The 17,007-nt window shown below is 44.1% G+C and overlaps 1 protein-coding gene across 1 annotated transcript in view; it reads left to right on the forward strand.

The window, feature by feature from the left end:
* The first annotated feature begins 501 nt into the window (after window positions 1-501).
* Window positions 502-17,007, forward strand: part of LOC143929883 (steroidogenic acute regulatory protein, mitochondrial-like) — a 43,538-nt gene continuing 27,032 nt past the window's right edge. Inside the window, exons 1-2 of the mRNA XM_077453840.1 lie at window positions 502-619; window positions 4,505-4,615. Coding sequence (XP_077309966.1) covers window positions 556-619; window positions 4,505-4,615 — 175 coding nt within the window. The 5' untranslated portion in view covers window positions 502-555. The remainder of the gene's footprint in view (window positions 620-4,504; window positions 4,616-17,007) is intronic.

Raw genomic sequence — 17,007 nt, forward strand, 5'->3', positions numbered from 1 at the left:
GCGGCCTTAGTCTATGGCAAATAGGTCATAAGTCTAACCCACTGCCCTTTGCCAAGGTATACTGTGCTGTGGCCAAAGCACAGATGATCAGTTTGCAGCTGTTCTAAGATTATTGCTTACATAGAAGTAATAGTAGTCTTTGGCATTTTGTATTCTATTATGTTGACGTTCCCAATACATTTCTCTTATTTGACTAAACTTTCTCTTATGCATGGCCCATTATAACCAGATAATATATGTATACTTAGGAAAAGTTCATATTTAAATGTCCTTTTTTTGGGAGCAACCTCAATGTCTTAAGTATAGATACTATTTTATATGCAGCAGCAGATGTATCAGTTGGCTTGTGAACTAAATGATTTCTTTATTCTGCCAGTTGGTCTCCTCCTCTGAGCTTTCTCTGTCCTTGGACTCTCTCCATTCCCATTTTCTATCTGGAAACTTGCTGGCTATCATCAGGTGTTGTCCTTCAGGATAACTATAAAGATAGGCGAGTGTAGAGTGCACAGCCCCTCCAGCTAGGAAGGCCGGACTGCACATCCCATCCTACTGACTATGCTTCCTGCGACTCTCAAACTATGCTGTGGCATTTCTCATCAGCCTCTCCGTAGCCTGACCGGTACTGTATCTTGTTCTTACCATTGTATATGAAAGCCTGTGATATGTATTATTTTTGTATGGCTCATGTCTGGCATTATAACAAACATATTTTACTTAGAATTACATTTTCATTTTATTTAAAAGATTAAGTTTCTTTCTAAAACATATAGGGGTTGATTTTCTTAAACTGTAGAGTGCAAATCTGGTGTAGCTGTGCTTAGAAACCAATCAGCCTTCAGGTTTTATTGTCCAAAGCTTATTTAAACAAGTGGCACAGTGGTGTAGTGGGTAGCACTCTCACCTAGCAGTAAAAAAGGGTCACTTATTTGAATCCCAACCACGACTCTACCTGCCTGGAGTTTGCATGTTCTCCCTGTGCCTGCATGGGTTTCCTCCGGGTACTCAAGTTTCCTCCCACACTTCAAAGACATGCTGGTAGGTTAATTGGCTTCTGTCCAAAATTGGCCCTAGTATATGAATGGGGACCTTGGATTGTGGGCTCCTTGAGGGTAGGGACCAATGTGAGTGTGCGATGTACAGGAATAGGGACAATTGTAGACACTCACTCAGGTTGAACTGGATGGACTGGTGTCTTTGTTCAACCTTACTAACTATGTAACTATGTAAGTTAGAAGCTGATTGGCTACCATACACAGCTGCACCAGATTTTGTACTCTGCAGTTTTAGCAAACCAACCCAATAGGCTCTATTAATATATCCATTGATACTAAGCAATTTTGCACATATAAACTCTTACTTATGCTTTACTTGTGTTTGAAGACCTGTCATCAGAGGTCCTGGATAGTGTAAATATTGCTTTGTTTACAGTCAGCCTGTCTGCGGTCTGTGCTGATCAACAGTCAATGTAGACAGAGATATGTCTGTAGACCAGGACTGAAAAGAACAGGGAAGATATCTTCTCCTTAAACCTTTTGAGTCAAACTACCACTTGTGGCTAGGTGCCCTAAATTATGTTTTTAAATCGAGGTGCTCTCAAACATACATGGAAAAGCAGATAACCCTCTCCTAACTGCCTATCTTCCATCTCATGTATTTCTGACAGCTAGCTGTGAAAATCAGAATGTACATATAGAAATATCTCTGCTTCCCTTTTTGTTGTCATTCCTGGTCTGCAGAATCAGATGTGTCTCTACATATTCTGGTCTTGGTCAGCCCAGACAGCAAACAGAAAGAATGTAAACAAAACAATGTTTACTGGACTGGACCTGTAATGACAGCTCTCAAAAATGATTGATACCTCATTGATATGCCTGCTAAACAGGGGCGTAACTATAGGGGGTGCAGCAGTCGTGACTGCAACTGGGCCCTGTGCTGCAGGGGGCCCATGCAGCCTCCTCTACATATGGCCGGCAGCAGCATAGGCAGCTAGGGGTACCAGTGCACCATGCACACAGGTGACTGGAGGTGGAGGGTGACTAGCAGAGCTCCATGCTCGACTATCGCACTGGCTGCTCTTTAGTTGTGCATTCCCATGACCTGTGTCCTTGGCCGGCTCCTCAGAGTGCCCCTCTCCTGCTCCATGCATTGCTGCTCCGTCCAATGTCTGTTCTCCCCAGCCAGAGTCCCACCCCCCCCTGAGTCCGGCCCACACTGCACTGCATACTTCTCCCGGGTAAACAAACTTTAAGCACACAGATGCAGTGCAGTCCTATGAGAGCCAGCTCCCCGGAGGACACTGCAGGCTTGTCTGCCAGCCCCCCTCCTCCCCCGTCATACACAGATGATGGAAGGTCTTTCTGGGAGATATGCTGATCGCCCGTCCAGCACACTGGATGGAGCCCAGGCCACCATGGATGAGTGCGCGGCCTGCAGCTTGGTCATGGTGAGTGAGAGGACCCCATCCCCCACACACCATTACATACCCCCTCCATCTCCCCCTGGGGACAGGGGCCCCTTCTCACGTGGGGACAGGGACCCTCATCTCCCCTGGGGGCAGTAACTTCATCTGTCCTGGAGAAAAAGGACCTCATCTCTTCTGGGGACGGGGACCCCATCCTGCCTAAGGACAGTCCCCCAATGGGGCACCTAAAATAAAAAAAATATAATAAAAAAAAACTACTGATGCCAGTGGTGGAACTACAGGGCTCACATAGGTCATACCTGTGACCACGCCCTGGAGTTCCACCGCCGAACTCGGAGGGAAGGGCCTTGGCTAGGGTTCAGGGGGGCCCTTCATGGTTTCTTGCATCGGGGCCCTGAAGGTTCTAGTTACGCCACTGCTGCTAAATATACATTGTAATATTTTATTGTGAATGGAAGATGACAAATTATTATGAAGCAAAAAGTGCAATCAAGAATAGAAATCAATAATCACCCTTTCATTTTCAGAATGTCAGGAACTGTTGAAATAGTAACTAATTTGGTTTGTCAGGGGATACTGCACTTTACACATCATTGTTGCTTTGTGTACTGCATTATTATATTAGACCAGGGGTCTCCAAATGTTTTAAGTTTGCCAGTTTACTATCCTTCAGACTTTAGGAGGGCCGGCGGGAGTAGGGAGTAGAAGTGCCTTGGACTTGGTGGTCAGTGGGAGTAAACAAATTACATTGTCTCTGTGATCAGTAGGAGAAGGAATAGTGCCCCATCATTGGTGTCAGTGGCAGGATTAGTGCCCCATCTTTCGTGTCAGTGGCAGGAATAGTGCCCCATCACTGGTGTCAGTGGCAGGAATAGTGCCCCGTCTTTGATGTCAGTGGAAAGAATTATGCCCAATCATTGGTGTCAGTGGGTGGGATGGTGCCCCATCATTGGTGTCCCTTGCTTGAATAGTGTTCCAACATTTATATTAGTGGAAGGAAGTATGCCCCATCATTGGTGCCAGTAGAAGCAATAGGGCCATGCTGTTGTCATCAATGAGAGGAATTATGCCCCACTGTTGGTGTCAGTGAAAAGAATGGTGCTTCATCATTGGTGTTAGTAGGAGGAAATAATGCTTTGAATCAATGAGGGGAATAGTGTCCCAAGGGCCACATAAAGGCAAACAAAGGGCTGCACCTGGCCCTCGGACCACAGTTAGGAGACCACTGGACTAGACTATTAATGGTAATATTTAATAGACATAAGAATATATAGTAAAATACGTTTCATTGTGCACAGAAAACTCTGTGACAACCTTTATTTTTGTCATTAAAGTATAACTAAAGCAAAACCTTTTGCTTTTAGTTTTGGATAGTGGAGGGGGATTAGAAAACCTGTCAGTTCTTTATTGCTGTCTGTGCCCCCCGTTTGGGAGGTTCACCCACCCTATTTGTCCTTTTTAACATTATCATCAAGCGTTAAAGTGAAAGAACATCAAAAATTTGGGGTTGACACCAGAAAAGGAATAAAGGGGACACTAGTTCTGGTGACAACAATGGATTCACTCACTTTGGGGGGGGGGGGGGGTATATCCTCTCACTTCCTGTTTTGGTTATGGGACAGGAAATTAAGGGAAATCTCCCCAATTGGACACAGAGGGCAAAAAACTTGTAGATTCACTAGACATCATAGCAGCATCTTTTGTAAATTATTTAAAGAAGAATTACACAGCAACTGGGGTTACTGGGCGCTTCTGATACAGTCGGCATTGTTAGTTTACAGTGGAACTTGCACCTCAGTGACAGGTTTCGCTTATTCAAGACCCCCCTCCCCCCCCCCTTTTCCTAAAGGGCTGGAAGAAAGTTCAAAAAAACAGCGGGGGGAAGGTTAGATGATATTTTTTCCTTTACCCCCCCTGCAGTTCCTAAGTGATAGTGACGTTGCCTTCCTGAAGGCATGAGTCAAATGGTATGGATGCTGGAAACCAATGTGCCAACAAAACACACCGTCTAAACAAAAATGTTGATATAATGTAGGCATGATTCCTATAGTATCTAAATGTTGCTTGTTTACTTGCCTTTAGGTCTTCAGCAGCCTGCTGTTGGTGCATTTGGAAAAGAAATGTCAAAATTGGCGGACAACTATTTCCAAAATATACCTCATTCCCTGCAGAATCTTCTATGTACGAAAATAGGTAATTATCAAAGCATGCATTAAATGTGCTCTGGTGTATGTATTGTGTAAAGCGTGGTCCACCTTGCTGGAGCAGTAGGGTCATACTGCTGTTTGGAGGGTTATGTCATTTCTGTAACATATTTAAAGTGATATTCAACCCAAAACAAAAAATGTAATATATCCCAGCTTACCAATCATTAGATGAGGTGGCTGCATCAGTTTTCTTTTCTTTGGCTTTTGTTCTCTATTTTCACCTGGGGATCTGACCAGTAATTCACCTCCTGTATTAGTGAAATACAACTCTGGAGGGATGAGCACGGGGGGGGGGGGGGCACAAGAAACATTAGCATTGTCAGTCTGGGGGGAGGGTAGTGTTAAATATATTAACAAATTTTGATACACCAACAAAAAAAACCAAACTGCAGCTCACACTTTATAATTAGTTAAAGCAAGCAGTTTTTTTAATTTTGGTATAAACGTTTTGCATGAATAAGTAAAATCTAATATAAGCACCCCTGCTGATGTTAAGTGGTTTGTCTCATCCATGTAAACTGATACATTCTACTGGAGAGTTTGGGATGTGAAAAAGAACAGATTTGCTGGCTGGATCACTAGATGAAAATAGAAGAAAGTCTAAAAAAGGAAATGAATACAGCCATTACCTCGTGAAAGAATCGAGCTGTCATTGATTATACAGTATCTCAATTGGATTCTTTATACTGTATCCCTCTATCATTTTAAAATGAACCCTGAATGAAAACAATTCAACATTTACTGTAGGCCCCTTTCACATCAGTGGACTGATCAGGTCTGTTTTTCAGGCAGACCCCATCGCACCACCTATTGTGTTCTATGGGGTGGCGTATGTCAGCAGACACCTGCCCGCTGTCACCCACCGGCATCCAATCCGGTCTGCTAAAAACAGATGGATGGGGATACGTTCAACATCCCTTCAGTGGATCAGATCATATGACAATTGGATGAAATCGAAAATGCAGTCTGTTTCCATCCAACCGCCCCAAAGAGAACAGCGGGCTGTGTTCATGTCCGCTCTGCATAGAGCAGACACGGGTATCCATGAGTGATGCTTTAAAAGCCTTTACAGGTTTAGTGTTCAGATTTAAATGTGAGCTCTGGCACTAGAATTATTGCTTTTACTCTGTTGTATTTCTGCTTGAGCACAGGGGGACAGGGTGTTTTAAATGTTTTCTTTTGTTTTTTATAAAAAAAAATTTTTTTTTACACTTTTTTAAAAACTTTTTTCTTATTCAACTTGCTTACGTCATTCAACTTGAACAACACCCCTTTGTGATAGCTTTTGCAGTGACAGGTACTCTTTATGGAGAGATCAGGGGCCTCTTAGATCCCTCCTCTAAAGTTTGAAGATCAAACAATCCACAGACCACACGCCATAAATCCATATTGCTCTGCGGATGCTATTGAGCGAAATATGTCAGTTGAAGTTGAGACAGTGACGTCATCATGCAGGGTCCTACTCCGGGACGGTGTGCAGTCTGTGGATTGTTTGCTCATTAAGCTTGTCTCTGTTTGCAATCTGTAAGTGCAGGGTATTAATAATTAATCTTTAACAGGTTCATGCACTATGGTAGCTTGTATTTTGCATGTGCGTATGTAGCTACTATGTGAGTATACAGGGTGGCAAGCATTTCAACGCTCAAGAATCAGGAAACTATGGCAGGATTTGGAGCCAGTCAGAGTGGGGTGGTGTTGCCGGAGGATCAAGATTAAACATGTTTTTGTAGCGGTGTAGTTGCCACTAGTAACAAACATCAACCATATCACCCCACTGCCAGACTCCATACGTCACTTGCAGAGACAATGAAAATTAATTTGCTGTGTTTTGTTTTTGTTTATTGGGGATACAACTTGGTTGGGGAAAGGGGTAGGATGCCCATAGAATAGTTCAATTTGCCATCATATTTGTAGATTTTTACAGATTAGTACATAATTAGAGCCTGAAGAAATGATGTACATGTTTAACTGCTATGACCTTTCTCCTGCTGAACCATGCAGACTATTGCTCCTCCACTGCTTAACTCCAGCAGACTATTGCTTCCAGGATTTCCTCACCCATGACCGTGTAAGGATGGGGAAATCACTCTTAACCGTGTAAGGGTGATGTTCCCAGAAATCCTCTCCTCCTGCGCAAACTTATTCTGTAGTTTTCAATGTACTGTTAATGCCACATCCTCTTCTGTAAGCAAGAAGAACCCACTCTGAATAGTTCCTTAACCACTTGCTTACTGAGCACTTAAACCCCCCTCCTGCCCAGACCAATTTTCAGCTTTCAGCGCTGATGCACTTTGAATGACAATTGCGCGGGCATACAACACTGTACCCAAATGACATTTTTATCATTTTTTTCCCACAAATAGAGCTTTCTTTTGGTGGTATTTAATTACAGCTGGGAGTTTTATTTTTTGCTAAACAAACAAAAAAAGATGCAAAAAAATAAAAAATAAAATCATGTTTAATAGTTTGTTATAAAATTTTGCAAACAGGTAATTTTTCTCCTTCATTGAAGTGCGCTGATGAGGTGGCACTGATAGGCTGCACTGGTGGGCACTGATAGGCTGCATTGGTGGGCACTGATAGGCTGCACTGGTGGGCACTGATAGGCATAGTTAAGGCGGCACTAATAGGCACATATAAAGCGGCACTGATGGGCAAAGATGGGCACAGATAAGATGGCACGAATGGGTGGCACAGATGGGTGGCACGGATGGGTGGCACTAAGGGGCACTGATAGGTACCACTGATAGATGGGACTGATGGGCACTGATAGGTGGCACTGCTGGGCACTGATGGGCACTGGTAGATGACACTGATGGGCACGGATGTGTGGCACTGGGGTGCAGCACCTTTGTTGAGGCAGATTGTGGGCACTGCTGGGTGGCACTGTGGGCACTGCTGGGTGGCACTGTGGGCACTGCTGGGTGGCACTGTGGGCACTGCTAGGTGGCACTATGGGCACTGCTGGATGGCACTGACGGGGGGCACTTATTTTTTAATGATGTGGCGCTGGCAGGGGGCAGGTGGGCACTGGCAGGGGGCAGGTGGGCACTGGCAGGGCTGGCCGTGATCGGGACTGATGTCCCGATCAGGGCCGCCGGTGATTGGCTCTTTTTTTTTCTCCTCGCGCTGTCAGCGCGAGGAGGAATAATAGCCGATTACCGGCTCCGTTGTATCACATGATCAGCTGTCATTGGCTGACAGCTGATCACGTGATAAGGGGTCGGGATCGACCCCTTGCTCGGATCAGTGATCAGGCGAGTCTCATAGACTCCCCATTCACAGAGCGCGCCGCACGCGCCCCTCAGGGGGCACACAGGCCGCTCGTGCACGGGACGACGTCAATAGACGTAGTCCCGGCAAAGGAGATCCACGCTGTAGCCGTCATTCAGTTATAGCGCGGATCTCAAGTGGTTAAGCTAGTTCTGGTTGCTCACTGCTGCTAGACCAGAGGCCTACAGCACCTTTCCCGGAGGCCTAGTAGTTTAAAACCACATGTTGGATGGTGGACTACAACCCAGCTTGCAAATCCTGTGCCCTCAGGCCACATCAATTTGACACTGCAGTCTCTCTCTCCTCTGAGCCAGGACTCCTCATCATTGACCATGTAATGATGAGGACTTTGCTAATGACCGTGTAAAAGCAAAGTTCCCTCACAGACATCCTGGTACATCCAGCCCTTCACTGTGGTATGCTCACCGACCTTTCTCTGCCCTGAGTCCTTGATGGAGAACTTGACTGGACCATATGTTTTCCGACAGCTTCACCTGCCCCTCTGCTCCGGGAGTTCCTTATCGATCACCGTGTAATGATAAGGACATCGCCAATGGCTGTGTAAAGGCAAAGTTCCCTCACAGTTCTCCCCAGATTGGGATGCCCTCCTGTTGCTGTCTAGCATTCCATTCTCCACTTCACTCAGCTGACAACCCTTTTCAGTGGCATGTTACCTCAGCTTATATAGGAGGCCCGCCCCATGCCAAGTCCAGTTGAGGATTGGTCAGGGCTCCCACATGAGCTGCCTGCCCCTTCCAGAACATTCTCCCTGGAAGCAGGGGAGGTGCCTCAGAACCAGAGCACAGGAGGCCCCACCCACTGCTACTCTAGCCACTCCCAGCCCCCAGATCAAAACAGACAGGCCCAGCTTGCAGCATAGGCCTGCCTAGATTTACCTGTGCTGACAGTCTATTTCACAAAAATCCTATTAATAATACCTACTTGATAGTAGAGGGTGCTACATTTGGGCCTATGTATAGTGGTCGCAGGCTCTGGTAATCTCCAGGTGATTGCTGGCAAGTTTCCAGGTGGCGCAGACTAGAGGGTGGATTATAGCTAGATAGATAGATAGACAGATGTAAAAATAAGGCTGATTTACTAATAGAGGAAGGTAAAACTGGCCAAAGATGGATCAAATTTCAGCCAATTACGCAGGAACCAGACGAATTTCAATCCATCTGGGGGCAGGCTTGTTGTACTGAAGTTGATTTTATTTTTTTTCACAATAGTTTTTATTGAGGGTTTTTAGTAAACAAAGAACAGAAATTGTACACACATTAGAAAATGCAGTTTCAAAAAAATACAACGTACAACATTCGAGTAGGTATTTTGACAATAGAATCAGTGTTAACAAAATGAGAATCGCTCCTTGGGGTTGTATACTATCGTGTTCTCATTTATAGCTTTAGTATCGAATCATATAGTCACATCTACAGGTTTCAAAAATACGTTAAAGCGAATTACCCCTAAGAGCGTAGATATTCCAACGTATGTAAAAGGAGGAAAGAAAACATAAAAATGAAAATAAGGCAGGGAAAAGATGGGGAAGACTAACAGGGTACTATAGAAGTGGGTTTCGGATGGACCTTTATCTTGTTCTGGCATGTAGCAGAGAGACATATCACCAGTATGTAATAGACAATGGGGGAGATCACTAAATTACAGTAAATAGTCATCATTAGGCTTGTTCGGGGAATCTATACAGGGAACTGTTCTGTCCAAATTTTCCACTGGCGTGTGGCCTTCCCCCCGATCCCCGCCTCCGGGCCAAAAGGATTTCGTACACAGAGTGAGTCTGTATGGTAGGGTACAATTCAGATATGTTTGGTGCCACATCGCTTCTCCATTGTCTGGTTATAAGCAATCTAGCGGCCAAAAGCACATGAATAACCACAGTGCGGAGATCTGGGGGGAAAATCTCAATACCCAGATTCAAAAGAGCTAGGCTTACATTTGGGCGGGTAATCATCCCTGTAACTGAAGAGATCAATCGAAACACTGAATTCCAAAAACTATTCAGATACTTACAAGACCATAGGATAGGCATAAGGTTACCAATTTCTCCACATCCCCTCCAACATAGCTGTGAGTGGTTATGAGAGAATTTATTCATACGGTAAGGTGTTAGGTACCACCTCAAGGCGACTTTTTGGTGAAGCTCCCAATGGTTAATACATTTAGTTGCTTTATACAGAGTCGTAAAGGCGGACTGCCACTGTTGAGTGGTATATACGGTCCCCACCTCTTTTTCCCATTTTAGATAAGGTGATGTTTTAGCAAACACAGTCTTGTGTTGGAAGAGCAAGTAGAATATGGATATTCCCTTCCTTTGGGTCTGCGGTGAAGTAAGATATTTCCACGCAGTCTCATGGACAAACCATTTGTGGGATTGAAGAGACCCAAAAAAATGAGAAATTTGACCATATGTGTACCTGTCGTGAGTTTGGAGCCCGTATTTTTTTTGGAGAGCATCAAAGGACCGTAAGGAGTTGTTGTGAAACAAGTCAGTAATAGTCATAATCCCCTTGGACCGCCATCTTCCAAGGGGCAGATTTGGGATGATGTCTGCTATTATTTCTAGGGGTACAGGAACGTCAATTTTGTTATCACCTGGTGACAGGGTATTACAGAGAGCCCTCCATGCCTGGAAAGAGGCCTGAATAGTTAAAGGCAGCATCTTAAGTGGAAATGGTTTCTACATGTCTACCAAAAGCATAGACGATAGTACTTTAGTAGGGCCCATTTCCCGTTCAATAGCACCCCACGGAGAGGTCTCTGTATCACGAAGCCACATTCTAAGTTGGACAAGTACTGATGCTCTGTAATAGTCTAGAAGGATTGGGTATCCCACCCCCCCTGCATTCCTATGTTTTGCTAGTTGAGTTTTTGAGCATCTAGGTCTTTTGGATTGCCAGACATATTTGGTCAATATGGAGTCCAACTTTCTTAAGGGTGTGGTTGAAAGATGCAATGGCAATGTTCTAAAAACATATAAGATCTGTGGTAAGAGGAGCATCTTAAATGATGCCAGTCTCCCCGACCACGTAAGCTCCACTTTAGATAATCGATTAGTTTCTTTAACCACTTGCAGACCAGACCATTTTGCTGGTCAAAGACCAGACCACTTTTTGCGATTCGGCACTGCGTCGCTTTAACTGACAATTGCGCGGTCGTGCGACGTGGCTCCCAAACAAAATTGACGTCCTTTTTTTCCCACAAATAGAGCTTTCTTTTGGTGGTATTTGATCACCCCTGCGGTTTTTATTTTTTGCGCTATAAACAAAAATAGAGCGACAATTTTGAAAAAAACGCATTATTTTTTACTTTTTGTTATAATAAATATCCCCCAAAAATATATAAAAAAACATTTTTTTCCCTCAGTTTAGGCCGATACGTATTCTTCTACATATTTTTGGTAAAAAAAATCACAATAAGCAATTATTGATTGGTTTGCGCAAAAGTTATAGCGTTTACAAAATAGGGATAGTTTTATAGCATTTTTATTAATAATTTTTATTTTTTTACTAGTAATGGCGGCGATCTGCAATTTTTATTGTGACTGCAACATTGTGGGGGACCCATCGGACATTTTTGACACATTTTTGGGACCATTGTCATTTATACAGTAATCACTGCTATATAAATGCAGTGATTCCTGTGTAAATGACACTGGCAGTGAAAGGGTTAACCAGTGGGTGGCAGTGTAGGGGTTAAGTGTTCCTAGGGGTGTGTTACTAACTGTGGGGGGGTTGGGCTTTCATTTAGTGTACACTGATCTCTGCTCCAATCACATGGAGCAGAGATCAGCATCACTAGTTGCTAGGCAGAATGGAGAAATGTTGTTTATACAGCATTTCCTCCATTCGGCCGCTCCGTGAGACGATCGCGGGGATGCCCGCGACCGGACTCGCGGGGGTCCCGACCAGCGCGGGAGCGCGCCGCCGGCGGCGCGCTCCCGATGGCAGGGCGGCATCGAATATTGGACGTACCTGTACGCCAATATGCCTGCCCGTGCCATTCTGTCGACGTACATCGTCGTGCGCTGGTCGGGAAGTGGTTAAGCAATTGGTCGGAAAGTAGGTGGTAGTTTACTTCAGCCAATCTATTTGGGTCTGCAACCAATTGGAGGCCCAAGTAGGTTATACTGTCTTCACTCCAGGTGTAGGGGAATAGTCTTTGTATGCTAGCTTGAAGGTCAGGGGGGACATTGATAGGTAAGATTAATGATTTGGAATAATTGATTTTGTAATATGAAATTCGACTGAAACTTTGCAAAATGGTGTGGGCATGAGATAGAGAATGTGTGGGAGAGTTCAGGAATAAAATGACATCGTCAGCAAATAAATTAATCTTATGGGAAGTGTTATGAAATGAGAAGCCAATAATATCTGGGTGTGATCTATTTTTTTCCGCAAGGGGTTCTATAAGTAGATTAACCACTTGACCACTGGGCACTTAAACACCCTTAATAACCAGACCAATTTTCAGCTTTCGGTGCTCTCGCATTTTGAATGACAATTACTCAGTCATGCAACACTGGACCTATATGAAATTTTTGTCCTTTTTTTCACACAAATAGAGCTTTCTTTTGGTGGTATTTAATCACCGCTGGGTTTTTTATTTTTTGTGCTATAAAAGAAAAAATACCGAAAATTCTGTAAAAAAACGAATTTTTCTTTGTTTCTGTTAGAAAATTTAGCAGATTAGTAATTTTTTCTTCATAAATTTTGGCCAAAATTTATACTACTACATATCTTTGGTAAAAATAAGTACAAATTGGTGGATATTATTTGGTCTTTGTGAAAGCTATAGAGTCCACAAGCTATGGTGCCAATATCTGAAAATTGATCACACCTGAAGGACTGACGGCCTATTTCAATTCTTGAGACCCTAACATGCCAGAAAAGTACAAATACCCCCCAAATGACCCCTTTTTGGAAAGAAGACATTCCAAGGTATTTAGTAAGAGGCATGATGAGTTTTTTGAAGTTGTCATTTTTTCCCACAATTCTTTGCAAAATCAAGATTCTTTTTACTTTTTTTTTTTTTTCACAAAATTGTCATATTATCAGGTTATTTCTCACACACAGCATATGCATACCACAAATTACACCCCAAAACACATTCTGCTATTACTCCCGAGTATGGTGATACCACATGTGTGAGACTTTTACACAGCGCGGTCACATACAGAGGCCCAACATGCAGGGAGCGCCATCAGGTGTTCTGGAGCACCCAGGACAATTCTGACATTTCTCTCCTACATGTAAAAATCATCATTTATTTGCTAGAAAATTACATAGAACCCCAAAACATTATATATGTTTTTTTAGCAAACACCCTGGAGAATACAATGGTGGTCTTTGCAACTTTTTATCTCGCACGGTATTTGCGCAGTAATTTTTCGAATGCTTTTTTTTGGAAAAAAAACTGTTTTGTGCTTAAAAAAAAAAACACAGTAAAGTTAGCCCAATTTTTGCATAATGTGAAAGATGAAGTTACGCTGAGTAAATAGATACCTAATATGTCACTCTTCAAAATTGCACACGCTCGTGGAATGGCGGCAAACGTCGCTACTTAAAAATCCCCATAGGCGACGATTTACATTTTTTTTACTGGTTATATGTTTTGAGTTACAGAGGAGGTCTAGGGCTAGAATTATTACTCTCGCTCTAACGTTCGCAGCGATACCTCACGTGTGGTTTGAACACCGTTTTCATATGTGGGCGGGACTTACGCATGCGTTCGCTTCTGCATGCGAGCACATGGGGACAGGGGCGCTTTAAAAAAAAACATTTTTTTTTATTGTTCATTTTACTTTATTTATTTTAGTTTGACATTTTTTTTCCCCAAAAATAATTTTTTTGATCACTTTTATTCCTATTACAAGGAATGTAAACATCCCTTGTAATAGGAATATGGCATGACAGGTCCTCTTTACAGTGAGATGTGGGGTCAATAAGACCCACATCTCACCTCTAAGCTGGGAAGCCTGAAAAAAAAAAAAAAGATTCTGGCTTTGATCGTATTAGCGATTCGGTAGAAGCACCGGAGGGCGGAGGGCGGTGGGAGATGTCTATGGCTGGGTATTGCAGGGTATCACCGACTATGGCTGGGTATCTCAGAGCATGGTGTTGCAGAGTACTGCGTTGCAGAGCATTGCAGGGTATTGGCGGGTGTTGCAGAGCATTGCAGAGTGTTGCAGGGTATTGGCGGGTGTTGCAGAGCATTGCAGAGTGTTGCAGGGTATCAGCGGGGGTTGCAGAGCATTGCAGAGTGTTGCAGGGTATCGGCGGGGGTTGCAGAGCATTGCAGAGTGTTGCAGGGTATCGGCGGGGGTTGCAGAGCATTGCAGAGTGTTGCAGGGTATTGGCGGGTGTTGCAGAGTGTTGCAGAGTGTTGCAGAGTGTTGCGGAGTGTTGCAGGGCATTGCAGAGTGTTGCAGGGCATTGCGGAGTGTTGTAGGGCATTGCAGAGTGTTGCAGGGCATTGCAGAGTGTTGCAGGGCATTGCAGAGTGTTGCAGGGCAATGCAGAGTGTTGCAGGGCAATGCAGAGTATTTGCAGGGAATTGCAGAGTAATGCAGAGTATTTGCAGGGAATTGCAGAGTAATGCAGAGTATTTGCAGGGAATTGCAGAGTAATGCAGAGTATTTGCAGGGAATTGCAGAGTAATGCAGAGTATTTGCAGGGAATTGAGGGGTTAATTTTCGGTGAGCAGCGATGTGGGCACTGCAGATGCAGCCCACATCGCTGCTGACACCGATCTCTTTCCCCTCCGCTGTACCGATCGGTACAGAGAGGGGAGGGAGGAACCGGCGTCATAACATGACGCCGGCTTGTTTACAAGTGATCACTCTGTCATTTGACGGAGCGATCACGTGGTAAACGGCCGCGATGAGCGGCCGTTTACCGTGATTCGTGATGCGCCGGGTCCACTGGACCCAGCGGTCACAGATGCTCTCGTGTGCGCGCCCCAGGGGGCGCGCGAGAGCGGAATTCTGGGAGGACATTAATTAACGGCCTCTCAGAGTTAAACAACCGCCCTGAAGCCGTTAATCGGCAATGGGCGGTTGTTAAGTGGTTAAAGATGGAAGGTGAGAGGGGACACCCTTGTCTTGTGCCATTTGTAATCTTGAAAGTCCGAGATAGGGTGTTTGAGGTGTATACCTGGGCAGAGGGCGATGAATAAAGGGCCAGAATAGCTGACAATATGGGTCCATTAAAACCAAATTTTTTAAGAACGTGTATCATGTACCCCCAGTGTATCCTGTCGAACGCCTTCTCCGCATCCAAAGAAAGGAGCTGAGAAGGCGTCCGACAGGATTTTGCATGTTGGATTATGTTGATAACTCTGCGCGTTGCGTCTGAAGGTTGTCTGCCTGCTGTAAAGCCTGATTGGTCAGGACTAATCAATGAGGGGAGAATGTCTAAACGTCTGAGGTATTTTGGCATATAGTTTGATATCCGTATTTAAGAGGGATATAGGGCGGAAATTTGGGGGGGTATCTGGAGTCTTACCGGGTTTTGGGATGGTAACAACGTACGTTTTAAGCATCTCTGGAGGGAAGGAGGAGGTCAGAATTGCTCTGGAAAAAACGTCTTGTAGCGCGGGGGATAGGGCTGTCATAAATGTCTTGTAGTAGTCATTTGGAAGACCGTCAGGGCCAGGAGATTTGCCCAAGGGTAGCTTGTGAATAGCTATTTGAATTTCTTTTTCTGATATAGGAGCATTAAGGGTTATCAATTGTGAGTGGGAAAGAGTCGGGAGTTTTAAATTTTGTAAAAAGGCCTGAATATCCTCATCTAATGGTTGGTATGTAGCTGGGTCCTTTTCAATATTATAAAGAGAGGAGTAGTATGTGGCAAAGGTATCGGTATACCCCTGGGATCTAATATTTTAGCACCATCTGGTGTATTTTTGATGAAGGGGATTCTAGCACGGGCATTGTATTCCTTCAATTTATTAGCCAGTATCTTGCCAGCTCTATTGCCAAAGGCATAGTGGTTTAGTCTTAAAGCTTTAACATATTTGTCATGATTATCTAGAAGCAGTCCCCTGAATTTGTATCGGAGACTTGTCAACTTATCTGCCAGAGCGACCCCAGGAGTGACCTTATTTTGAGCTTCAATGGTTTTAATCTCTTGAAGCAGAGAATCTAATTTAGCAGACCTCTGCTTTTTTAATTTAGAACTAAGTTGTAGCAGTATACCCCTCATGTACGCCTTGTGGGCACACCACAAGGTCATAGGGTTGGAGACAGAATTAGTATTAATGCTAAAAAATTCCTGTAATGTGTTTGTCAGGGAGGTCACATAACTGGGTATTCGGAGCAGACTTGAGTTGGCTCTCCAAACAAAGTCCCCAGTAGGGGTGTCCTTCTCCGCCACCACAACTGAAACCGGTGCATGGTCTGACCAGGAGATATTGTGGATGGCGGAGGAGGATGTTGCTCTTAACAAACTTCTATCAACTATGATCATGTCTATGGGAGAATACGTGTTATGTCTAGCCGAATGGAATGAAAAGTCCCTTTCTCCTGGGTGCTGGCATCTCCAGACGTCATAGAGTTCTTCAGAGTGGAGAGTAGATTGGAGTGTGGGTAAAGGTCTCTTAGATTTGGTAGTGGTGTCAATAGAATAGTCCGTAGTGATGTTGAAATCTCCACATAGTAATAGGGCACCTTGTTTAATTTCAGCAATTTTCTTCAGCAGCCTTTTTAAAAACCGTAGCTGATGGGAGTTGGGGGCATAAAGACTGACCATCGTATAGAGTTTGTTGTTGATTTCTCCTATTACAATGACATAACGCCCATCTGGGTCTACCATAGAAGATTTGAGTGAAAAGGTCACTGAGTCACTGATTGCGAGAGCAACGCCTTTATGTTTATGCGCAACAGAGGCTTGAAAGACATGGGGGTATTTCTTATGTTTGAGTCTATGTTGGTCTTGCAAGGTAAGATGTGATTCCTGTATACATAAAACATCGGCTTTTAATTTACTGGCTTCTCTCCAGAGAGCGGCTCTTTTGGCCGGATGATTGAGCCCATGGGCATTAAAGGTAACTACCTTTACCATTTGTGTGGATTACAAGTGAGAGATAGGA

This window comes from Lithobates pipiens, unplaced genomic scaffold (assembly GCF_037356315.1).
Source record: "Lithobates pipiens isolate NorthernLeopardFrog02 unplaced genomic scaffold, aLitPip1_a1.2 Scaffold_25, whole genome shotgun sequence".
Taxonomy (NCBI): Eukaryota; Metazoa; Chordata; class Amphibia; order Anura; family Ranidae; genus Lithobates; species Lithobates pipiens.